At 51.2% G+C, this 25,118-nt stretch overlaps 7 protein-coding genes across 7 annotated transcripts; 3 read left to right on the top strand and 4 right to left on the bottom strand.

The window, feature by feature from the left end:
* Positions 1–15: 15 nt before the first annotated feature.
* On the bottom strand, positions 16–1,125 carry LEO1 (Paf1-complex subunit LEO1; the record flags this gene model as incomplete). Its single annotated transcript, XM_076686572.1, has 1 exon — positions 16–1,125. The coding sequence occupies one exon, from the start codon at positions 1,123–1,125 to the stop codon at positions 16–18; it is 1,110 nt and encodes a 369-aa protein (XP_076539166.1).
* Positions 1,126–4,343: 3,218 nt separating this feature from the next.
* Positions 4,344–7,280, top strand: PMA1 (plasma membrane ATPase 1; the record flags this gene model as incomplete). The annotated part of the gene is made up of 1 exon (XM_076686571.1): positions 4,344–7,280. The coding sequence occupies one exon, from the start codon at positions 4,344–4,346 to the stop codon at positions 7,278–7,280; it is 2,937 nt and encodes a 978-aa protein (XP_076539165.1).
* A 1,157-nt stretch (positions 7,281–8,437) lies between these two features.
* Positions 8,438–14,172, bottom strand: SLH1 (RNA helicase; the record flags this gene model as incomplete). The annotated part of the gene is made up of 2 exons (XM_076686570.1): positions 8,438–13,753; positions 13,801–14,172. The coding sequence occupies 2 exons, from the start codon at positions 14,170–14,172 to the stop codon at positions 8,438–8,440; spliced, it is 5,688 nt and encodes a 1,895-aa protein (XP_076539164.1).
* Positions 14,173–16,187: 2,015 nt separating this feature from the next.
* TRVA0_040S00364 (uncharacterized protein) lies at positions 16,188–17,106 on the top strand (the record flags this gene model as incomplete). The annotated part of the gene is made up of 2 exons (XM_076686569.1): positions 16,188–16,385; positions 16,501–17,106. 2 exons carry the CDS (start codon positions 16,188–16,190, stop codon positions 17,104–17,106), a joined length of 804 nt encoding a protein of 267 aa, XP_076539163.1.
* Positions 17,107–17,153: 47 nt separating this feature from the next.
* Positions 17,154–18,312, bottom strand: JNM1 (Jnm1p; the record flags this gene model as incomplete). The annotated part of the gene is made up of 2 exons (XM_076686568.1): positions 17,154–18,212; positions 18,271–18,312. 2 exons carry the CDS (start codon positions 18,310–18,312, stop codon positions 17,154–17,156), a joined length of 1,101 nt encoding a protein of 366 aa, XP_076539162.1.
* An 800-nt stretch (positions 18,313–19,112) lies between these two features.
* On the top strand, positions 19,113–20,543 carry HER2 (glutamyl-tRNA(Gln) amidotransferase subunit HER2; the record flags this gene model as incomplete). The annotated part of the gene is made up of 1 exon (XM_076686567.1): positions 19,113–20,543. The coding sequence occupies one exon, from the start codon at positions 19,113–19,115 to the stop codon at positions 20,541–20,543; it is 1,431 nt and encodes a 476-aa protein (XP_076539161.1).
* A 269-nt stretch (positions 20,544–20,812) lies between these two features.
* On the bottom strand, positions 20,813–25,007 carry YTA7 (chromatin segregase YTA7; the record flags this gene model as incomplete). The annotated part of the gene is made up of 2 exons (XM_076686566.1): positions 20,813–22,743; positions 22,799–25,007. 2 exons carry the CDS (start codon positions 25,005–25,007, stop codon positions 20,813–20,815), a joined length of 4,140 nt encoding a protein of 1,379 aa, XP_076539160.1.
* Positions 25,008–25,118: the final 111 nt, after the last annotated feature.

Genomic DNA, 25,118 nt, shown 5'->3' with positions numbered 1-25,118 from the left:
GAAAGTGGTAATAGCCTACTCATCATCTTCATCATAGTCAATGACACGACGCTTCTTCCGCGAAGCTTTGTCTTCTTCCTCTTCTTCATCAGAGTACCCTCGGTTTCTTCTCTCAGCACGCTCTGCCATGGCATCCAACTCGTCCAATTCATCCTCCCCAGCTTCTTCTTCTTCTTCTTCCTCGTCGTCGTAGTCTCTATTTTTGTACTTGTCGGCTCCTCGCTTCTTGACTGAGGCCAACCGCTTGGCACCTTCTTCTTCTTCCTCTTCATCTTCCACAACAAAATCGTCTTCTTCATAGGCGTTTCTACCGGAATAACCTGCTCCAACCCCCAAGTCGTCATCCTCGTCACCATAGTCGTACCGAGCCGAGCGGCCAGTACCCCCTTCGCCCCGCTCCTCGAGCTGCTTACGTTTGTTCTCGAGCTTGCGTCTGGCACGGAGGTTGGTTTCCTCTGCCTTTTCAGCTTCTCGCTTGATCTTCTCCGGATCGTCGATGGTAGCCACATTACCAACACTGGCACCCTTGAGCCGCTGCTTGGCAAGCTCCTCGGTGATGCGCTTGTGAGTCAGGGACTTGGTCGAGGTCGGCACAAAGGTCATCGCCTTGCTGAGCATTGCCGTCGCCTGCAGCAGCTGGTTCGTCGGATGCGACAGTGTCAGAAATGTGTCCTCATATGGTTTCTCGTACACATCAAACAGTTCCTCGCCCAATTGCAGAGACATGCTGCCGTCACTCCACTTTACGAACCGCGCGTTGGACTGCTTGATCATGTTGCCGCTGTCATCGCGGCCGTACTTCCATCGCACCGTGTTCTCGCTTTTCAGCTTGAACTGTGTTTTCTCCTCTACGGAGGACTCTCCGAGGTCTTTTTCACATTGTTCGACGAACTTGTCTGCGTTGAACGGGTGGGCATCAACGTTGAGGAACTTGGGCACTCGTACAAAGTAAGTCTTGCTAGATGGGGCGTGGGACGGAGGATATCGCGGGATCGTCACTTCCACGAGCTTCTGGCCTTCTTCTTCTTCCTCCTCTTCCTCTTCCTTCTCGCTGAGTTCGACTTCTTCGTCTAGCTTCTCCTCTTCTCCAAACAAATCATCTCCGCTCTTCTCTGAATCGGACATTTTTGGCGTGGTGGTGGTGAAAGTTTCCCGATCTGCTTTTGGGACATTACCACCACCGTCTGCAGTATCCTGGCGGGCAAGCAGTACAATAATGGGCAATAGTGGGTCCACACCTGTCAAAAGTGTATTTAAGATAAATTGAGAGCAGCAAATCTCGACGCGAAGCGTCGCTACGGGGTCTGGGGCTGGCCCCAGGAAAAAAAAAGTGGACAGGCAACGGTATATACAACCCGACTGCCGATGATGGCCGGTTCCGAGATATACGTACGAGCGTGACGATAAGTGCTTACGGCGGGTAGTTGGGGGAGGGCCGCCCGGCATGGAAGTACCCGTACGGCTGTGAAGACGCACGCGCGCTCGGAATCCGTGTCCGGCTAGACACGCCCGGACGGGAGACGCGACCGGCTAGAAGGTCCCATGGGGATGAAATGGGGTTTTATCTGTAAAACAGCGCGCTGGTTACTTACCATGTTTCTGTGATGTCATTTCAATTTTTCCGATCGAGCTGCAGCTCCAGGGCGGTAGCGTTACGGCGATGGGAGCGAGAGGGGGAATCACGGCATCTCATTCGCTAGCGGGGAGATGCATCGGTCTTTGGTCCCCTCTCGAGCAGCACTCATTGTGAAAAGATACATGTACACACGCTGGGAAGCATGCAATCGCTGGGTTTACATATTTTACATCGAATCCGTGCTGTACGTGGCCGCCCTCGCAGGTGGATGCTTGCTTGCGGGTTTTTTTTATCTATACACCTATCAGCTAGTGCAGTGCGCACACTTCTACAGTAGAGTCAGAGCAACACTGGCTGGTAGTGTATTCTAGAGCTGGGTGCGTATACTTCTGTTTTTGGGGGCCCTCCCCCCATACATGGCGGTTAGAGGCCTCCCACATACTACCGTAGCAGTTCGTAGTTGTAAGTAGTCACCGAGATAGAAAAAAAAAGAGGGGCGTGTGCTCTACCGGCCTACCCTGCTCAGTCGTATCCGACGCTAGACATCAAAAAAATTGCGTGCAATCTTCGAAAGATATCTTCCACGGAGACCCGCGATGGAAAGAATGAGATCCCCGGATAGCAAACCGGATCGAAGCTACCGGTCTCTGATCTCCCCGTCCCCCTAGAAGATAACGGTTGTCTGAGAGTAAAAAAAATTTCTCCCTCAGCGCTCCGAGTCCTGCCACATGGTGCATGAAATTTTTTTCATCTGAGCCGTGCAACGTTTATCTTTGCGAGAGAGGGGAGAGCTGAATACTTTCCTGTTTTCATGGTGAACCAGGTCTGGCTCACCCGGTCTCTGATTATCAGTTGGTGGCATCATCAACCATGGGAAGCAGGTTTCCACGGCCTGAGTTGCCGGATGCCACCAGTTGGGCGATCTCTGAGGCCGGACTCGGAGGTTCATATTCGCCGATGATCTGTGTCTCATTGCTCCGAATCAGCCCTACACAGAGCTAGACAGAGCGTCGCGGACGATGCACCAGGGATGCCATTTAGGGTAGGTGATAGACCACGGTTGACGTGCGCCGGCCCAAACAGGAAAGAAACCGTTGGAAGGATCTCAGGCAGCCCGGAACTGCGTCCTCCAGGGCAGTAGCAGTAGCAGTAGCAGTAGAAGCTCTGGCAGTCTCTGTATTAAGGGTGCACAGCGCTTCTGCCGGTGGACCAAAGAGGGGACGCGCTCAAGACTCGGTCCTCCTCCCCAAGCGTAGTAAATATTCCCCTCCTTGCACCCCCCCCCTCTCATATAGCGACGGCTTTACGCCGGGTATGACCCAGGCCATGGTTCGGAAAGACTTGGAAGCTCTCGCTTAGGACACCCCCCATTAAGAGCTACCGTTACTCAGTACGGCCTTTTCTCCACATTATCCCCAGCTGAGCGAGAATTTGAGGAAACGAGAAGCGGTGAGACTGTAATGTATAGGTGTGTACATACAATAGCTAATATGACGTTTCGCTACCGCACTATATTGAAATACCGCAGTATATTTCAAAATGCGTCTGTGCTACATAACACTTTTTCAAACTTTGGAGAGAGTCACCTTATTAGAATCCCTAATTACGTAGTCCCCCACTGTAAACACCGGAGATTGTGATAACACCTTAATAAACTGTGTACACAACATCTACTACAAAATTTTTTACAAAACTCAATTGCCTCTAAACTCCGATCTCTCGTAGATCAAAGAAAGAATCTCACTCAAGTGCTGAGGGAGAGGGGAGCCCCAAAAAAATTTAAGCGCTTGCTGATTCGCCATCCAGTACGCAAATTGCTTTTTCCCCCCGAACCCACTTTCTAATCTACAAAAAACCGTTTGTTTTTCCAAGACATGGCTGCATGAGGTTATCTGCAAGGAAACGAAAGCCCGGGCAATCGATGGTGCTGCAGCCAGGCCGTTCCGAGAAGACCAAAAAATTACAGAAATATTTTGCGGCTCGATACTATCTCCAGGTGAAAGACGAGATGATGGGGTTATGCTACGACTAAAACGCCAGATTTTTTTTGAGTCATATAGAGTCGTGTCCATAGACATCTCGGGCGCCAGACTCCGAAGAGATATAGTGTGCCGATTAGCGGCAGAAAAAAAAGGCCGTGGGCAACTCGGGTATGGCGGCAGTCCAAACGGGGGAGGGAAGAAATAGGAAAGCAAAAAAAGCAAATAGTCGGTGCCTGTATGGGAGGGAAAGAAAAAAGTCCGTGTGTCTTACATCTCGTCATGGAGAGAGTTTCTTTTGCATGATATACCGCTCTCTACATACGGTGTGGGTTTGGCGGATGTAATTCCATGACCCCCAAATGAGCCAAATCTCGCCAGGTTTTTCGACAATTGGATTCTAACTGAGGCCGTTAGTGGGTATGGCAAAAAAAGGCCCAAAAATTACATGTCGAAGGGACAATATTTCACCCAATAGCCGTGATAACCGTCCCGGATGTTTACTAATGAAATCATCAGGTCTCAGATGGAATAAGCAAATCCGAGGAAGTAAAAAAAATTGTGAAAAAAAAGTAAAGCACCCCCAATCCATCCATCGGAGAATTCGGGGCTACTTGGACATTATATATACCCTAGCCAGTTCGCACTTGAAGTTCTCTTTTTTTTTCTCTTCTCTAACTTTTACGCTTTCCTCTTTTTATCCCCTAACATAAAAAGCCTCACCATTGAGTGTGTGTTTTTGCGGCGATTTTGCGTGTGTAAAGAGTTGAAAGAAAAGTTGAACAGCAATGTCTGCTGAAGATCCAACCCAGGCTGTTGAGAACAGCTACGAGGGCCTCGACGAGTACGCCGCTCTCATCAAGTTCATCTCCACTCACCGGGAGAAGGGCGAGGAGGTCCAGGCCGACGACGGAGACGATGAGGTCTCCAAGAAGGCCCCATGGTACGCTCCATGGCGAAAGAGCAAGGGTGCCTCTGGTGCTTTCCAGACCCCTGAAGCTTGGCTCACCACCGACCTCAAGCAGGGTTTGACCGACGCTGAGGTCGAGCAGCGACGAAAGAAGACCGGTTACAACGAGATCACCGCCGAGAAGGAGAACATGTTCCTCAAGTTCATTGGTTTCTTCCGAGGTCCAGTTCTCTACGTTATGGAGATTGCCGTTTTGCTTGCCGCCGGTCTGCGAGACTGGATTGATTTTGGTGTCATTATTGGTATTCTGATGCTTAACGCCATTGTCGGTTGGTACCAGGAGAAGCAGGCCGCCGACGTTGTCGCTTCCCTTAAGGCTGACATTGCCCTCAAGGCCGTTGTCGTTCGAGACGGTCAGGAGTTTGAAATCAAGGCCCGAGATGTTGTTCCAGGTGATATCGTTGTTATTGAGGAGGGTTCCGTCGTTCCAGGTGACGCCCGACTCATCACTGCCTACGACAACCCAGCTGGTTACGCCGACTACCTTGACTACATGAACCAGGACCAGTCCGCCGATGCCAAGAACTCTGAGGATGACGAGGATGAGGACGAGAAGGAGAAGAAGGTTGGCCACGCCCTTGTTGCCTGTGACCAGTCTTCCATCACTGGTGAGTCTCTTGCCGTTGACAAGTTCATGGGTGACATGGTTTACTACACCACCGGTTGCAAGCGAGGAAAGGCTTACGGTATCATCACCACCTCTGCCAAGACCTCTTTCGTCGGTAAGACTGCCTCCATGGTCCAGAACGCTAAGGACACTGGTCACTTCAAGGCCATTATGGACTCCATTGGTACCTCTCTGCTTGTCTTGGTTATGTTCTTCATCCTGGCTGCTTGGATTGGTGGCTTCTTCCGACACTTGAAGATTGCTACTCCAGAGCACGGCGACCAGAACTTGCTCAAGTACACTTTGATTCTGCTTATCATTGGTGTCCCAGTCGGTCTCCCAGTCGTTACCACCACTACCCTTGCCGTCGGTGCCGCTTACCTTGCCGAGCAGAAGGCCATTGTCCAGAAGCTCACTGCTATTGAGTCCCTTGCTGGTGTCGACATTCTCTGCTCTGACAAGACCGGTACCCTCACTGCCAACAAGCTGTCCCTCCGAGAGCCATACATTGCCGATGGTGTTGATGTCAACTGGATGATGGCTGTCGCTGCCCTTGCCTCTTCCCACAACATCAAGTCCCTTGACCCGATTGACAAGATCACCATCCTCACCCTTAAGAAGTTCCCTAAGGCCATGGAGATTCTGCAGCAGGGCTGGATCACCAAGTCGTTCATTCCATTCGACCCAGTCTCCAAGCGAATCACCTCCATCTGCGAGCTCGATGGTGTTACCTACACTTGCGCCAAGGGTGCTCCAAAGGCTATCCTCAACCTGTCCAACTGCTCCCCAGAGGCTGCCGAGCTCTACACCACCAAGGCCCGTGAGTTCGCCCAGCGAGGTTTCCGATCCCTCGGTGTTGCTGTCAAGCGAAACGAGGAGGACTGGCAGTTGCTTGGTATGCTCTCCATGTTCGATCCACCACGAGAGGACACTGCCCAGACCATTTTGGAGGCTCAGGCCCTTGGTCTCTCCGTCAAGATGCTTACTGGTGACGCCATTGCCATTGCCAAGGAGACCTGCAAGATGCTTGCCCTCGGTACCAAGGTCTACAACTCTGACAAGCTTGTTACTGGCTCCATGACCGGTGCTCTCCAGCACGATCTCGTTGAGAAGGCTGACGGTTTCGCTGAGGTCTTCCCAGAGCACAAGTACCAGGTCGTTGAGATGCTCCAGGACCGAGGCCACTTGACCGCCATGACCGGTGACGGTGTCAACGACGCCCCATCCCTCAAGAAGGCTGACTGTGGTATCGCCGTCGAGGGCTCCACCGAGGCTGCCCAGGCTGCCGCCGATATCGTCTTCCTTGCCCCAGGTCTTTCCACCATTGTTGATGCCATCAAGGTTGCCCGACAGATTTTCCAGCGAATGAAGGCTTATATCCAGTACCGAATTGCCCTTTGCTTGCACTTGGAGATCTACCTTGTCACCTCCATGATCATCATCAACGAGACCATCCGAACCGACCTTGTCGTCTTCATTGCCTTGTTCGCTGATTTGGCCACCATCGCCGTCGCTTACGACAACGCCCACTACGAGATCCGACCAGTCGAGTGGCAGCTGCCAAAGATCTGGGTCATCTCCGTTGTCCTTGGTCTCCTCCTTGCTCTCGGTACTTGGGTTGTCCGAGGTTCCATGTTCCTGCCAAACGGTGGTATCATTGAGAACTTCGGCTCCGTCCAGGAGGTCCTCTTCCTTGAGGTTGCCCTTACTGAGAACTGGTTGATCTTCGTTACCCGAGGTGGCAAGACCTGGCCATCCTGGCAGCTCGTCGGCGCCATCTTCGGTGTCGATGTTCTTGCTACCCTCTTCTGTGTCTTCGGTTGGTTGTCTGGTGAGCCAATGATCACCAACCCAGCTGACCTTGCTGAGCAGACCCAGGACGGTTGGACTTCCATCGTCACTGTCGTTGTCATCTGGGCCTACTCCATTGGTGTCACCATTGTCATTGCCATGGTCTACCACATCTTGGAGTCCTCTTCTTACCTCCGAGACTTGGGTCGATCCGACCGAATGTCCAAGGTTGACAAGAAGACTGAGAACTTGATCTCCAACCTCTCCCGACTTGCTATTGAGCACGAGCGAGGCGCTGATGGCAAGGACGTCTACCAGTTGGTCTCCAAGTCCGCTGTCGTTGAGGAGGACGACTAAACTCGTTCGCCTCCCGTGGATTTCTGATTTTCAATGTTTAATTCTTAATGTTGATCATTTTTGTTTGTTTATTATACCATATTCACTATTCCTAATCATCTAATACTTGTATATGGTTTGTATATTATAAATTGATAGATTTTTTATATTAATTAAACTATATTAAAAAAAATCTCTTATTCACACTAAGTAGAAAAAAAAGCTTCTTTTTGCATATTAGTCTCTTCGATAGCTTTGCACTTAAAGGATTTTGTCATTTTGACTGCCAATTTTGACACTAAAATTTTCATCACCCTTTGCCTCTAGGTCATTACTTCCTCATCTACAATCCCTCCGCGAAGCGGAGCTACGGGGGTCTGGGGGCAGGCCCCCAGGTCAATTACATGCTCTTGGGGCCCAGTCCCCCCCAAACCCCCAAAGGCTCCGCTACGCGGAGATGTAAGCTGTAACGGGGCATTTGTAACGCGTAGTTACGCCAATTTGTAACGCGTAGTTACGCCAATTTGTTACAGGTTGGGAGTTTGTAACGCGAGGAACGAGGCGGTTACAACTGTACTGTATTATATGCCCCAAGTTCCGCTGCATTATCGCGAGTAAGTTTTAACCAACAGAGAACAAGCTCCTCTCTATCGATCTAGATTATGCGAACTTTTTAGGCAAGCCACGACCATGGCCATCAGTGGCCAGACATATACAGGACCCCTCGGAAAATCCCTCGCATACTATTGGTAGTTATTAAAAGCACAGTGATAATATACGCTTCCTGTTCAAGACTGCATATACTTCAATTTGCTATCATTGTGTATTTGAGTGGTATGATGGCGATCGGCGCAGCGTTGTTTATGCCGTGACGTTTATTTTTTTGTTGTTTCACGTCACAGGCTCTTGGCGTTACCCCTGAAATCCATCGCCGTGGTACCACCAGGTCCCATAATGTCTGTGGCGGGTACGGCTGCCTTGGTGGGTGCACTCATGTCAATATAAGTCGCACGGATGCATAATTCGCTCACCACCATACTGCCCTCGAGTGCTCGATTAGGCAGTAAAACACCCTCTGATCCTAAACAGATCATATCGGACCGTCTTTAATCCATCTACGCTGTACTGTATAATGTAATAGATGTATCACTCGAAAAAATGAATCAATTGAGTAGCAGCTACACATATACTAGAGGCATTTCATACCGCAAATCCATTGCATCATTAATGCAGTAGACCTTGGGCTTCTTCGCAGTCGCAATGATAGTAGCCAGGTCGTTAAACTCTACGGTCATTTTTGGCCGATTGGCATAAGGACTGACTCGCCTGAGGCGATAAATACGGTCAGTCTCCTCATCTCCGATGATGACGAACCAGCTTTCCTTCTGCGGCTTATGGAACTTTGTATACAAGCGCTCAGACTTGATCCTGGAGTGTTCCACATGCGAGAGCTCAACCTTGACCTTGGACCCACCTTTATCCTGCTCGGCCTTGAACCGGCAAACGGGGATCTGCTGCTGCACAACGCGCTTGAAATCGTTTAGTCGGCGTGAACCCAGCTTCTTGCCCAGAGAGTCGACCGTCTTGAGGTTGTCGTTCTTCGCAACTGCTTCTCCGAGCACCTGCAACGTGATGCGGTCCTCCCTATCGTCCTGACGTGGTCTAGGCTTTAGCCCTGGCAAAACGGACACCGGATCAACATCGTCCCAGCACGCCTGCTTGATGCATTGCATTACCTTGATCACTTGAAGCACCGTAGATAAGAACCCAACCTCGGCCATAGCATCTGCCATGGCCTGCAGGATTCGCAGACTCTGGTCAAGCACCGAGATGGTATCCTGGACATAGTCGGCTATCGGCAGCTCCTGGCGCGCCATGTGCGCCTGAAGAAGCAGGAATGCCTTGGAGTGTGGGTCGATGATTCTAAACGGCATAAGCTCAACAGGGTACCGGCTGTGAGCACTCATCTCAGCATTGAGCACATCCTCATTGTGTCGAATAGCTAGCTCGTCGTACTCAGTACTACTGCACAGCCAGACTAGCACGTCCTCAATCTTGGCCCGTCGCTTACCCTTCTCCAAAAACAGCCGGACCGTCTTGTGTGACATGTAGTAGTAGGACGCGATGCCAAGGAAAGGAGTCGGTTGCACACTGCCGTCGGAGAACACCTGAAGACACCCAGACTGGACAAGGTTGCCCATGGTTTTCTCCACAGCGTCGATGGCCCACTGGTTGACTCCTGCATCGGAAGTGTCCTCGATACCGTAGTACGTAGGGTTCTTGTGGATCCGGCGGAATAGGAAGGTCCAGGTCAGGAAATCCAACGCGTCCTGCTTCGATCGGATAGCGCCAGAGCTGATTTCGGCACCCAAATGGTCCTCGAGCACTTTGTGTAGCGAAGACTCGACAGGGAAGCCCGTATTAAGGAAGTACTTGTAGAACGCCTTTGTAGACTCTTTCGTATAGACCATAGCAACGCCACTAGTGTCGAAAGCAGGTCGACCCGCTCGGCCCATCATCTGGAGCACATCAGTGAGGTCCATATCTCGGTAGTTGTCGATCTTGGCATCGAAGAACTGAGTACCTTTAATAATGACTAAATGGGCAGGCAGGTTGACACCCCATGCCAGGGTGCTCGTAGCAATAAGAATCTGGGCCTTGTTGGTCGCGAACAGCTCGTGGCTAATGCGTCTGTCACTGTCTACGAGACCAGCATGATGGAGAACGATACCAAACTGCAGCGACAGCTTCAGCGTCTCGTCCTTGACCTTGGCCAGCGTCTGCTCGAGCTCCCAGTCCTCCATGGCCAAGAATCGCCGCGGGTTCTCCTCCATGCCGCATAGCTGAATGAGGTCCTGGGCAGTGACCCTGGTCTGCCGACGGGACGCCACGAAGATAAGCACAGGCTTCGTCGGGGAGTGGCTCTTGATAGCCAAGAATGCCGGCTTGTTCATGGTCTTCATGAGCGGACAGAAGCCCACGTTGTCGGGGAAACCATCGATGTACATCTGCAGTGGGACCGGTCGCACAGACTGGGGGAAGTTGAACAACCCTTCAGGCTTGACTTGAAGCCACGACGCCATGTCTGCGGCATTGGCCACAGCCGTAGACATTCCGAGCAATCGCACGGGCTGCGCGGTCTTCTCACTGACGTAGTTCATTCGGCTCACAATCATCTCGAGAATGGGCCCACGGTCACTCGCCAGCAAGTGAATTTCGTCCATGATGATGAGCGATACTTGCTGTACGAACTTTCGTGTCTGCCACGATCGACTGATACCATCAAACTTCTCCGGCGTGGTGATGATAATGTCTGCTCGGCGGATAGTCTCGGCGTCCGGGCTGGAATCACCAGTGAGTTCGACCAGCTGACGCTTAGTGGCTCCAACCAATCGTTTGCGCCAATCGTCGACTCGCTCTCGGACCAGCGCCTTCATGGGAGCAATGTAGACGACCTTGGACTTGGGGTACTTCTTGAACGCCCACCACATGGCCAGTTCTGCAGCGACCGTCTTACCAGAACCGGTCGGAGACCCCAGCAGCACATTGGTATCCTGGTGATAAAGAGTGTTGAAGATCATCGTTTGCATGGGATTGAAGAACTGGAACTTGGGCTCATAGATTCCCTCCAGAACTGGGTCATGCAAAGCGGTCACCGGAAGAGGGCGCAACCTCAGTAGTTTAGTCTGGATTGGCTCAGTGTCTGGTCGTACTAAGTGCTGGAACGAAACAGCAAGAGTCGTCTCTGCACCAGCCCAAGTGTCGGATATGGCTCTGACGACCACCTGAGGGGGCGCTGGATCCGCCAATGGAATGGTAAAGTCAAGAACATGTGTATCACTAACCTTTGCTCGAGACAGAATGAACTTCTCGACGTGGTACAGCTGGAAGGTCTCCGAATCCTCAACCCAGACCCAGAAGAACTGCGCTTTGCCATGATGCCTGGCGTCCCACACGAAGTCCGCGGTTAGCTCTACGTGAACACGCAGGACACTGCCAGTAACAGGGGCAATCTCGGCATCAATATGCAGCAGCGGGAACCGGTCTACGTAACGCGCTAGAGTTTCAGCGAGCCGATGGTTGTGGGCGAGATCTCCGAGCTCAGACGCGTCCATATTCTTCATGTCATCGATAGCCGGCGCGTGCTCTTCTAGGTTCTTCAAAACATGTACCGGAAGGTCGCTGAACTGGGCCAGCGGATGTTCGTAGGACCAAAGTCGCTTCTCAACGGACTTGCAAAGGGACAGGAGCATCCGAGCGAGACGACCCCACCGCCTGTTCATAGCAATCAAGAAGAGGGCTCGTGAGATTCGAATGGCATTCTGGCCAACATACGCTGCGTCCGAGACTAACGAGGACTCCTCGATCTTGGCTCGCGAAATGTAAGCCTGCAGTAGAACATTTGTCTTACCCTGTGTAGTATCTAGGGTACCAGCAACCTGGCAAGGCGCATCGTAGTCGCGCAGCTTCGTGAGCTCCTTGGCCTCCTCCTCCCGGCTCTTGATGCTGTCAAACTCTCCGCTCATACTAAGCATGGCAAGAATATCAGCTTCAGTAGCATTTGGCTTCATCATGGCGTTGAAGATCTCGACCGAGTTATTGAGCAAGTAGAAGTCGCTGGCGACGCGACCCGTGTCCTTGGCAATGAAGGCGCCCGTCCTTTCGTCAAAAACAATCATCTGAACACTATGAAGACGTCTTGCAGCGTCTATGACGAGAGTACGTCGGCGATTGCCTAAAAGCGGGTCGTCTTGGACGTCGCTCCAAATTAATCCATAAGCCAGTGGGTTCTTACGCATGCGCACATACAGATAAGTATAACCCAACCACTGGACACCTTCGTCGATATTGGTCACGGTTCCAAGCGAAATTTCGGCGTTAAGGTTGTCAGCGAGTTTCGGCTGCAGCTTGGACTCAATGGGGTGCTGCTGCGTGATGGCGGCTAGGTAGTGCGACAGCTTATCCGAGGTCGTGCAGAGAATACCAGTACCGAACTTTTCAAACTGGGGTCGACCAGCTCGTCCAAAGATCTGAATGACATCGGAAATGTCAAGATCAACGAAACCACCGCGTTTGGGATCATAAACCTGGGTGCCCTTGATGATGACGACTGCGGCGGGCAAGTTAACGCCCCATGCAAGCGTTGCAGTACAGCAAAGGACTTTTATGGCGCCATTCAGGAACATCTGCTCTGACTGGTTTCGCTCAGATCGCAGCATGCCCGCATGGTGAACGCCGAAGCCAAACTGGAAGAGTTCTCGCATATCCTTGTTCTTGAACTTGGACATCTCCCGCTTATAATAGTCATACTTTTCATTTTCGGAGCAGTCGAAAAGCGAAGTGTCGCCCAGGTCTTGGGCCCGGGAGATAAAGCTTCGAGCAGTTCGAATGGTGTCCTTTCGCGAGTGCACAAACACCATGACTTGATGGCCCTCGGCCAGCTGGCTCACTAGTTTTTCGTAAGCTGATATCTCCACATTCTTCATACCCTCTTTACTGCCAGCTTTGCCCTTGGCTCCGATAAACATCTGCTTAAGGGGGACAGGACGGAAGGAGGAATCGAAGTAGAACATGCCCTGGCGCAGATTGACCCTCAGGAACTCGGCCACGTCCATAAAGTTCGGTAAAGTAGCCGAGAGGCCGACAATACGGATGAGCGATTGTGAGCTTTCCACCTGTCGCAGGGTTCGTGCCACCAGCGATTCAATGACGGCACCACGCTCTTCGTGGAGGAGATGGACCTCGTCAATGATGAGCAGTTTTACTTTTTGAACGAGCTCGTTATCTCCTGTGGACTTTCGCGTGACGACATCCCACTTCTCTGGAGTAGTCACGATGACCTGGGTCTCGGAGATCTCTGCCCTCGTCAATTGCATATCGCCAGTGAGCTCTCTGACTCTGATTCCGAGCCAGGCGAGTCTCTTTCCCATTTTCTCCACGATTTCGGCAGCCAAAGCCTTAAGTGGAGCTACGTAGACGATCTTAAAGTCGTCATAGTTAACATTATATGTCCCGCTTTCCGCATCGTACTCGCTATGCTGGCTGATGGTACACAGCATCGTCAGCAGAGCCACATCCGTCTTACCGGCACCAGTGGGGGCACACACGAGCAAGTTCTCATTAGTCTTGTAACCGACGGGATATACAAGACTCTGCATCTTGTTGAGTGTCTTGTACTTGTGGAAGGTCGATCGGCAAAGCGGATCGAGGTCCTTGATCTCAATGAGCTTGTCAATGTAGTTTTGAGTCGGCTTCTTCTTGGGGTAGGGGATAGTGACCTCTTCGTATGTCTCGTAGTGGAACCGCTCAGTACCCACCGGCAGAGTGTACTTCGATCCAAACGCGCTCAGCGTGCTCCCCGTCTCGGACTGGCGATACACATGGGGGTATTTTGGATCGGTGACACCAAACTGGAGCTTTGAGGCTTTTTCGATTGCGGCGGCCTGGTTATTCAGCCTCTGCTGTTCAATTTCCTCCAGAGTCATTAAATGAGACTATTTTGGTTAGTGTTAAATAAGTAGTAATTGAGCAATTGGCTTACCATGTTGGATGATTCCGTAGACTTGGCAGATTCCTCGTTAATAATCTGTCTCCGCCGCTGAATCAGCTCGGACAGGAAATCAAGATGGTCGTAGCCGAGCATGTCGGCCAGGGTAGCTTGGAGTTCGTCGTCGGAAGACGGACTTTTGAGGGCTTGGAGAAGAGACTCTTTCAAGTCCTCGGCGCTCATGGAGGTACTACTGTGGGACACATAGTCTGCGCAGGCTTTTGCAAGCCAGCTACCCTGTTGACCGGGTTGAACGGGTGCTTTTTCGTCTCTTTCATCTTCTAGGGCTATAGGATCATTGTCGAAGTCGGTGAACGACCAATTGGTGGATGCAGGTTTACCCAGCTTCTCCAATTGCTGGTTCATACGCTGAATAGCGCCGATAAAGTCCTGGACGGTCTCGACTTGCAACATCTCTCTATATTCAACCCGCTACAGGCTCTAATTCAAGTTGTTGAAGACAGGCCTATAGAATCTATATATCAAATACTTTAGTCCGTTTCGGGTTAGTATTGTCGGTATTGGGAGTTGATTCATCATGCGTCACGATCCGTCGACACCATCATCACTCAGCTCTCCCGCTGGTAACATCGCCAATGCCTTTGAAATTCGAAAATGGCCAATTTTTGCAATTTAGTGCAAAGAGAATCGGCGATATTCCATCAGTTCTCAGGGTCCTGTATAAATAATAGCTTTAGAGTGAGAGGCCGCAAGTATCAAGCCTAAGCTTTATTGAGTTAGTGCCCCTCACCGGATCAAAATGCCAGTGCAAGTACCATAGGACACAGTTATTTCAATTTCTTTCTGTGATCTTTCCAACCATATCAATTTACTTAGACCTCTTCTCAATTCGGAACTCTTCTCAAAGCTAGAAACATTACGTAGTTTAAAGTCATATGGTAGCTACTGTAGTGTATAGAACCCCCATGTTCTATGTCTTTTTTTTGTTCTAGTGTGTACTATTGGACGAACTGAGATTACAAGCCAGCTTAATGTAATAAAAGAGTTTAATCAGTATCGGCTATGATTGATTTACCGCCATCCTGTGTCACGGACTGCGGCGGAGGCCTATGATTCAAAGGATCAAAGGACCACAGCGTAGAAGGGCTCGACCTAACACATCAGAGAGAAAACAAGTCAAAGCAACTTTCAGAGGCCATGAATAAATTCCAGCTAAAGCTCGGAATACCCGAACTTTGGAAACCCGTCTATATTTTGTGTATATCTCATTCAAGCTTTACGGCACAAACAAGCTCACACTGTATTCGCGTTCCATGCACGCAATGAACTGTCCGATGATGTAACGGCGAGTGCGTACCATTCTATTGGAGGTACCTGAACCAACGTCCAACGGGGCCACACTCCCTACCATGGTACAATACCACACTATCAGCGAGCAAATATTTCCACATACCAATATTGTTTCCTGCTACAACGCCAGATTTCCTGGCCAGCATAGCAACTGACTTGATTACACCCCAGATGGTAGACTGCGGTATGTACCCGCTGGGTTGTGGTAATTCTTGGGTTTCCATAATCACCTGGCTTAGACCTGTAAGCAGATCTCATACCGGTGCACCGGGTCTCCATCAAGCCGGACCATAGTTGAACCTGGCACTAACTGAAAGTTTTTCTATTCAACTAAGTGAAGTCAACTCTGTCCAAACAGCCAACTCGTATATACATTACAGAGGTAAAGAATATAGCGGGTATTGGATAATGACCAGCCAAAGGAAATCTGGTGGAAGCAGGGCACATTTTTCTAGAGCAACCCAATGAATGGCTGTCTAAGACTGGGTACTACTCACACGCCTATCCTTGCATGCATAGCAACCATGAATCCATCGCGTTGATTCGTGTTAGGACAGTTCTGGGGAAAAGAAAGGTCATTCTGACTGATTGGCTCGTTACGTGTCTAGCAGAACAAGCCGTGTGGAGCAAGCGTCGGTCGACCATGACCAGCATCCGCAATAAGGGGTAAATATCCCGCCAAGATTTGAACCTGACAGTGCTCGATTGCGCAGCTGGACCGACGCCATCTCACATAAGCGTTACCATCTGTTTTGCTTTTGCAGGGAGGCATACGGAACGAAGAAGGTTGCGATTGCTTGGGCTGGGCCGTTTCGCGCTCTCACTCTCTCAGCTGGATATATATGTAGCACAAATATTTAACTCCGCGATTATACCATTAAGCCTTGTCCAACGTAGCGAAACAACTTGGACGCGAATTTCGACTGGTTCCCAATTGTTTGGTAGATAGACTTCTGTAGGACGCGTAGCAGGCTTTTCTGTCGGATATCGTTTTTTGATCTCATTGACTAAGGTGGCTTTAGTTGATTGATTGGTTTGACATGGAGACAAAGTTGACAAAGCGGACAGAGATGCCTTTCAAGCCTAACTACAGTATCAATCAAGCCGGCGAAGTCGGATCCGTACTGGACGACATTGCTCCTGACGACCTCAGGCATATGGACAACTCGGCCCTGACAAGGGCGTTTAAGGATGTGAGGCCGACTGGTCTCGAGATGGACGTCGAAGACTTGAAACAGAATTTCGCGCAATTGAAAGCAGATGCTCTAGTAGGTGATTCCCTCCTCTGTGTTCTCGTTCCGCAGGCTCCAGGGAAAGGAACCTGAGAGAAGACAAAAGTATTAGAACTATCCATAGTAACTGTCATGGCGTGTGCGTATCCAGAATCACCAGAAGACCGGCAAGCCATTGACGATGGCGGACCAGACAGTATTCCAACTAGGCGAACGGCTCCGGGGACTCGTGACTGCCGACGACGACGTGCCGATGGTTTCGGTCGACCGACCGGACAGCAACTATACCGCGAAACCGACTTCCAGCTTTTCGGATAGCCTCAATTCCGATTCTGACAACTCCTTTGGCAGCGTAGGCGGTGGACAGCGACAGGATTCAAGCTACGACACGCCGCAGCAACATTACGAACCGCTGTATACCCCGGCGCTGCAAAATACCCACGAAAACACGACGGGCCTGCTCAACGACGTGACGACGCTGTTTAGCGCCATGGACGGTTACTTTGAGGCCAAACATAGCCCACCGGACGGAGGTCCAGAGGCGCATAAATCGTATTTTACCGATCGGCTCCAGAACGTGCGGCGACAGCTTTTTGAGATTGAGCGCGTTGTCCGCGATATCTTTTATAAGGTCGAGGATGGCCGGATCCATCCTCGCGACGGCCGAGTGGAATATGAGCAGGTTCGTACCCGATTCTTGGAGTTGAGAAGGGAGTACCACGATATCAATGAGGCCATGAAGCGCCAGTTTTCTTAGAATCTTAATCTTTATCGCATTTTTTTTTTGTTTTCGTTAATCTTCTTTTAACGGTTTATAGCCGAGTTTTCTAGTTTTGAAATCCATTGCTTAATTTCTTTCTTATTGGTAACGGCTGTTTGCTCGAGCTTGGCCATTTGGGTCTCAACGGTCTCGAGGCATTGTTTCCACGACTTTAGTTCCTCACGAATTGAATTGAGCGTAGCATCGACGTTCCTGACTGAGTTGACTGTAGATGCTGTATCGGCATGGACTGCTTGTAGCGTTCTGAGCCGGTCTGCCAGCCTTGGTACAATGGCGGCCATGGAGTCAATGGTAACCAAGCGTTGATAGATGCTCTCAATGCGTCTCACTTCGAGTGATATTCCTGCAGTGCTAGTGTCCTCACCATCCCTTGCACCTGTCGTTGCACTACCACTACTGCCAGGCTTCTTCTGCTTAGTGCTTTTCAGTTTCTCAACCAGCAGGGCAAGGTCTTTGAATTTTCTAGCTGAGGATTCGGCAACTTCGGGAGAAGCATTGACAAGACTCATTTTCTTCTTGAGGTCAGCTATCAGCGGCTGAAGCGGTTCGGCTAGTTCATTGCCGTATCCTACTATTTTCTCCACGTCGCTGACTCTCTTCTCTAATTCTGCAATTTTTGCCAAGGAACTTCGGCCATTATCCAAAGTAGCAGTAGCAGTGAAAGAAGTGCTCAAGGAATCGATGGACCCAAGAGTCGTGTAATCTAGCGATACGGGTTTCGAGGGTGTCGTAGCGTAGCTATCAAGGATGCTCTTCAGCTCGGCCAATTGACCCAGTTCGTCTTTTTCTTTCTTGGTAGCTCCTTGAAGAGTTTGCAGTTCTTCTACTTCACGCCTCAATCTCGCAATTCGCGCCGAAACCGACTCTGGTACGTGTTTTGTACGGTATGATGGCAAGCCATCGAGTCGGCCGGAGAAGTTGGTTTCCGAGGCATCAACCTCGCAAGTTTCAAAGACCTCAATTGATCTGGATAATCGCGACGAGTCAATTGCCTCGTCTTCTCTACCGTCATCTACTTGTCTGCCGTTATTCAGGCTAGTGTCCTGGATTGTGGTCTCATAGACAACTTGTGATGAAATATCCTACAGTGGTTAGCCTTCACCCTTGCAAGTAGTTGATCTTCCTCCATAATTCACGTACAATGTCAGGCAGTTCTGAGTACTTGCTTCCGCTTCCACTCATTCTACAACCTTCTTACCAGAGGTATATGCTTCACGCAGCGTAGTCCAGGGTATGAGAGTAGAGTGAACGTACTCAGTCCCAACATCCATTCTCCGCTCAATTAGCCGTTCCATCTCTGCCAATTTTGAGACACAATTACCGGTTATAAGCAATAAGCTACCACCCATTATGCGGCCTAGGTGGCTAGCAATGGCGGGCAAATGTTGAGATCCTGGCGGTCCAATGCTTACCAGTGTTGTTATCGTGACAGACAGTGGACTGTGAAAAGGCTGTTAATGAGGGCAGTTCGCGGTTATCGGTGGGCGGACCCTATTATCCACTAATTAAAGCCCAAAAATTTTATCTTCACGAAACGAGCCAGACCCCTTCCCCTAGTACGACTGGCATACGTATGTAGCATGGGACTGTCCGCTGGTTCTCTCCCCTCTCTCTCTCTCTCACTTGCAGTTAACGGAGAAGTTGCCTATACTGGACTGAATTACACCCTCCGGACAACCCCACCGCATCTCATCACACGACGCGCATCGCCCGGTGCAGGAAAAAAAAAGTCAAACCCTGACTCGGACCTGATGCCGTATATCGGTTCGCCGAAGTGCCTATAATAGATGAAATTTCTGTAGCATTTTCCCTCAAGTTTGCATTTTTGGAGTCCTTTTTTTCCATACAGGCAGACACATTTGACTTCGTCAATCCACTTCAAACCTTAGTAGCTTGGTAGTGGTCAGCCGTACTCTTTCCGTCTATAACCTCTCCCACCGGGAAAATTATTCACCATAACCGTCGCTCATACTGAACAGGAGATGCCCTCAGCGGGGTTGAACGTGCTGAGGCGAGCCGAGATGTGCCTGGCAAACATCGCCGCGCGAAATCCTCGGGTCAACGCCGTAGTCAGTGTTGTGCCGCGAGAGTCGCTCGAGCGCCAGATCAACCAGATCTCCGAGCCGCAGGCGCCGCGCAGAGGCATCGCCGGGCGTATATTCACGATCAAGGACAACTACTGTACCCGAGAGCTTGAGACTTCATGCGCCTCCAAGGTGCTGCAGGGGTTCACCGCTCCGTACGACTCTGAACCCGTAGAGCTCATCAAGAAAGCTGGAGGCATCATCATTGGTAAGACTAACATGGACGAGTTCGCCATGGGCACGAACAACGACTTCTCACGATATGGCAAGTGCCTCAATCCGCTCTACCCGGACGAGGAAATCTCCCCGGGCGGCTCCTCAGGCGGTTCCGCCGCAGCAGTTGCGGCTGACATGTGCGAAGTGAGTTTGGGCAGCGACACCGGCGGTAGTGTGCGGCTCCCCGGCGCCTACTGCGGCGTGTACGGGTTCAAACCGTCGTACGGTCTCTTGTCACGGAACGGTGTCATTGCATACGCTCAGAGCCTCGATACGGTCGGCATCCTGTCCAAGAGCATCGATCTTGTCGAGGACACGTTTGATGTGCTCAACCAGTACGATCCAAACGACCCGACGAGCATTGACCCCGAATATCGGGCGCAGATCGCGGCTCTGCCAAAGCGGGACCGCAGCACACTGACTGTTGGCGTCATGGAAGAGGCCATCATTGACATGGACCCGGAGGTACAGCAGGCCTGGATCGACGCACTCGACGCGCTGCGAGAGCAGGGCCACCGCATTAAGACCGTCTCGGTGCCTTCGCTCAAGAGCGCGCTGCCGACATACTTCATTATCTCTCCGGCCGAGGCGTCGTCCAATTTGTCCCGCTACGACGGTATTCGCTACGGGTACAGAGCACCGTCTGACCGAGAGGAGCCTAGTGGGTTCCTCTACGCGCCTACGAGGACAAATGCGTTTGGCGCAGAAGTGCAGCGACGAATCCTGCTAGGTACGTATAACCTCAGCTCGGGCCAGTATGGTAACCATTTTGAGAAGGCTCAGCGAGTGCGACGCAAGATTCAGCTTGAGTTTGATGAAGTCTTTGCGACGCCCAACGTTGTTACACAAAACGAGGTTGTTGGCGACGTAGATGTGCTCATCAATCCAACGGCGCGAACTCGTGCTCTGCCGCATGGGCAGCATAAGTCGGCCATTGAGGACTATATCAATGATGTTCTGACTGTGCCGCCCAATATCGCGGGTCTCCCAGCCATTTCATGCCCGTGGGGCCAGGGCCAGGACTCTGTGGGTATCCAGGTGATTGGACAGTTCGGTGACGACAAGACTGTGCTCCACGTCGCGCGACTCTTAGAAGCATTGCAGAAGCATTAATTATTCATGAACGCATAGAAATTCGCTAGATTTATGACCTTTTGGAACGTGTCGTTTAATTATGGTTGAACCAGGCGACATGGTGAGAGTAACAACGGCACGTGATTCCGCCGCACACTGCCGCACGCCGTACTTCACCTAGCCTAGTTCTCAACTAAGTATAACAGAAAATGTCAGATCATTACTCCCTAGAATATCGCAATTATTGAGTACAGCTGGATAATAGCGTTTAATGGCGCGTTAAATAAATTATAGTATCTATGTTCTTTTTAGTCGAACTCGCTGGCGGCAATAACGGTTTCAATAACCCCTTTGTAGGCCTTTTCCAGTTCATGTATAATGTCGTTCCGATTCCAGTTGCCCTTCATCTTCCAAACAACATCAATGAGATACGAATTGACCTGTTCTAGCTGCTCCACAGTCATGCCCTCGGTGCTGTTGACCAGGTTCTTGCTAAACTGTGCCAGCAAATCTTCGTCGATAATGAGATCCATCTCTGGCTCTGGTTCTGGCTCTGGCTCTGGAGCTTTCACTTCTTCCTTTGGCTCATTACTGCTTGGACCGTTATCGATTGGCTCGTTGCTCAACTTGTCAATACTCAGACCATTACTGTCGGGTCTGAGTAGAATGTCTGGTTCTCCTCGACGTGGAGGTGAGGATGGTACATCAAGTGCATTACCATTGGCTCCGAATGCACTCTCATCGATGCTAGTCTTATCAAAAGTGGGTTCACTCTCATCGATGCTAGTCTTAGCAAAAATGGGTTCAGTCTCATCGATACTAGTCTTAGCAAAAATAGGCTCACTCTCATCGATAATAGCCTTATCAAACGTGGATTCAGAGAAGGTTGCTTGCGGCTCTACAACTCCATTTTCCATGGGGACGTCTGACTGCGCAATTTCAGAGCCGTCGTCCAGCATCCCATTCGTCATTGCCATAGGCTGTAGCGGTGGTCCCGGCGGGCCGTTGAGTGGCCAATCTCCGCTTGGTTCAGCCTTCTTCGCCGTTTCCTCCATCTTTTTCTGGTACTCCTTGACCCGGGTAATCTCCCGCTGATGCATGTCCTTGCATTGCTGCGCAAAAGTTGGATCGTTGGCGATGATGTCTTCAACAACCACCTGCACATTGGCCAGCATTTCCTGCGCCTTAACCCGCCGTTCGCGATCATCTGATGTGGCCGCATCAGCAAAAATCATCTCGATATCCTTGACAAACTGCTTCGCCTCGCAATAGTACCCGTTCCAGAGTCTCTCTTCTATAATATCAAGGTCCATATTGTAGTACTTTTTGCCCGTGGCAGTCTCAAGGATCATGTCGCCCTCTTTGACATATGCCGGCCGCACTGCCGGTTCCTGAGGTACTACCGATGCAACTGCTGTCACTTGTAATCCCTCACCAAGTCCTCCATTTTCGCTTGTTTCAGCGACTTTAGCCTCTTCCGTGGTAGTCACAGGAGGTTCAGTCGCGGGCTTTGGCGGCTCGTCAAACAGATGAACCAACAAAGCGTCTTCGATAGGAGGCTTCCTGAACCTCTTGTACGTGTTTTTGATGACATTCATCGTCGGAGATAGTCGCACCTTCAGGCTGTTCTTGAGCTGGCGGTCCCTTCGCTCTTGTAGCTTCAATTCGGCCTTGGAAAGCTGTCGCTCCGCTTGCTGTGGCGCCTCTTCTAGAACCTCTAGAACCCGCTTCTTTCGGCACTCAGGATCAGGGTAATCCGACGGCTTTGACCGCACGTACGACAATAATGGTGCGTAAAACTCGTTGAGCACTTCTTTATTGGGGATGGCCAGTTCCTGCCGGTTTTCGCCAGACAGGCCAAAGAACGCCTTGACTTCTGGACTCAGCTCTTCGTACGGGGTCTCCGCCAGACCCAGAATGAGAATGGAATCAGTGGGGTTGATGGACCGAACGATTCCTCTAAATGTCGACTTGGCAGCCTCGCTCATTGTAGCAAACCACGTGTTGACATTGGGCAGAAACGCCACACTCGGTTTACGTCTCTTGACCTCCACAAGCAGCTGAACAATTGCCGCCTCGGGCGTTCTTGCTGAGTCGCTGAGCAGGGTACCTAGGTCGAATGATTGTACATGGTACCCTTCCAGGTGGTGGAGGATGGCCGAGCCAACATACTGTTGCCCCATCCCCAGCTCACCATGAATGAGCAGTCGTGGACGGAATATCCGTGCGCTTTGAAATGCTAAAACATCAGTTAGTAATGCACATAAAATGATTAATGGGCGGGGTTGACTTACTCTTGATGGCCTCTTGCTTTGCAAACCCTTCTTCGTCATGATCGTTGCCGTCCTCATACATTGCCTCCTCGAGGGCAGTCGTTTTCTTCTTTTGTGGCAGGATTCGATCCAGCTTCTGCACGATCTGTGCGTAGCTGTCTCTGAGCAGTGGCTCGACTCTCGCCGGCAGTGGCTGCGCACCGGAAGACGTGGACCGCGCCGAGGATGGGATAATCTTGTCAATAGACTTCATAAAATCAGCTGCACTGGCGTGGATCGTAGTAGGGTCGATTTTGAGCTTCTTCTCCGACATGTAGATTTGAGGGTACTTCCTCAGAATCGCGTTGAGCGCTGCTTCAGTGCACAGTGCCCGCAAGTCGGCACCTCCATATCCCTTGGTAAGCCCGGCAACCTTGGTAATAAACTTGTCGTCCAGTGGCGGGTCCCACTTCTTCGTATGAATCGAAATGATCTTCTTCCTTGCCTCGAAATCGGGCAGGGGGAAGTAAAACTCTCTATCGAACCGCCCTGGTCGACGCAGCGCTGGATCAACCGAGTCCGGCCGATTAGTAGCGCCAATGACGATAACCTGGCCACGGTTGTCCATACCGTCCATAAGAGCTAAGAGGGTAGACACAATGGACGCGTGAATCTGCTCCTGCTTCGAGGACCGTACCGGCGCTAGACCGTCAATCTCATCAAAGAAGATAATACTCGGCTGTTGATTCTTGGCCTCTTCAAACAGCAGCCTCAATTGTCGCTCGGCCTCACCGACCCACTTAGACAAACAATCAGCGCCTTTTCTCATAAAAAATGTGACTTTCTTGCCTCCATGAGTGCAGCTAGCGGCCAAAGCACGAGCTACGAGCGTCTTACCAGTACCAGGGGGGCCGTGGAACAGCACACCGCGCGGTGGAGTGATGGCAAACCGCCTGTAGATCTCTGGGTACCGCAGTGGAAGGGTAATCATTTCCTGGAGCTTGTTGATGTACTCGTCGAGACCACCGACACTGTCGAAATCAATGTCCATATCTACTCCGAGAGGATCGGTATCAGCTAGCCCAGTCTTCTTCTTGCCCAGACCTACTGAGCCACCAACAGCGGGGGGCGCTCCAAATGGTCTTGTGATGTTCGCTATGTCGTCATCAGAGGAGTCGCTGTCCCCAATGGTAGTAGCGGGATTCGGCTGGCCCAAGGGCGGAGGGGCTGCCCCAGCGCCAAAGAGCGAAACAACGTCGTGACCTCCAAACGGCCCCGTAGTGGGAAAGAGCCGTCTCAGCGGACCAGAGCTCCTGCCCCGCTTGCCAGCGTTGGTTGTAGCAGTCACAGAAGCCTCAAACGTCTCGTCCAGGGCCGGAGGCGGCAAAATCTGGTAGTTGATCTCCTTCCTGGCCCGCAGGTGCTTCCTTCGAGGCGGCGGGGACAAGTCTCCTCGCAGCTCTCGCAGCTCTTCCTGCAATTCCCGCTCATCCTCAATTTCCTCTTCAAACTCGTCGTCAAAGTCGGAAGACGCAGCGGGGGCCTTTCGCCGTTGCACAAGCTTCCGGTTCTTCTTTGGCGGTCGCCCTCTACGCCTCCGCGGACGTGCATAATCGTCCGAATCGTCCACTACGAACCCTCGATCTGAATGGACCTCCTGTTCACCACTACTGCTGATCTCGTGCTCGTTATTATCGCCGCTCTCTGATTCGTGGTACTCGTCCGAATCGTCCTTCTTACGCGTTGCGCTGCGCGTACGTCGGGCCCGAGGCATCTCCTCCTCTTCTGAGTCCCCATGCATGCCATTCACGTCATTATTGTCTTCGTTATTATCATTAATTTTATCGTCGTCATCGTTATCGTTAGTGTCGTCCGTCGGCTGGTCGATACGGACCGATTTGCGGGATACTTGGCCACGCGGGATCAGGTCTGTATGATCCTCGTCTGATTCCTCGGGTACCGCTCGATGGCCATTGCCATTGGCCATCTTCGCCAAGTGTCGCTCGACAATGCGCGCGTTACGCCGGCCAATCTTCAGGGTCACGCTGTATGAGGTGGTGTCTCCTTCTTCGCCGGACTCCTCCTCCTCTTCTTCCTGTTCTGCCAGCAGCAGTGCCTCTTCATCGATGTCGCTGTTGGGCTCCTCGTAGTTGATGCTCTTGCGCCGCACTCGGCTCCTCGTGTCGCTCTCACTTCCGGATTCCTCCTCGCTGCTTAGGAACCGCAACGATCGCTTCCGTTTGCTGGTCATGTCGTCAAAAATTCAGGCACTTCCACGCCCCTTCCGGAATTCCCAACGCGCTTTTTCTTTTATCCGCTTGAAATGCTCCTCTCTCCGGTGCTCAGGGCCGCTTAACGGGTG

The sequence above is a fragment of the Trichomonascus vanleenenianus genome, assembly GCF_965637985.1.
Source record: "Trichomonascus vanleenenianus strain CLIB 3782 genome assembly, contig: TRVA0_040S, whole genome shotgun sequence".
Taxonomy (NCBI): Eukaryota; Fungi; Ascomycota; class Dipodascomycetes; order Dipodascales; family Trichomonascaceae; genus Blastobotrys; species Blastobotrys vanleenenianus.
Note: the sequence above shows the minus strand (reverse complement) of the source record. Positions and strands in the feature narration are given on the sequence as shown.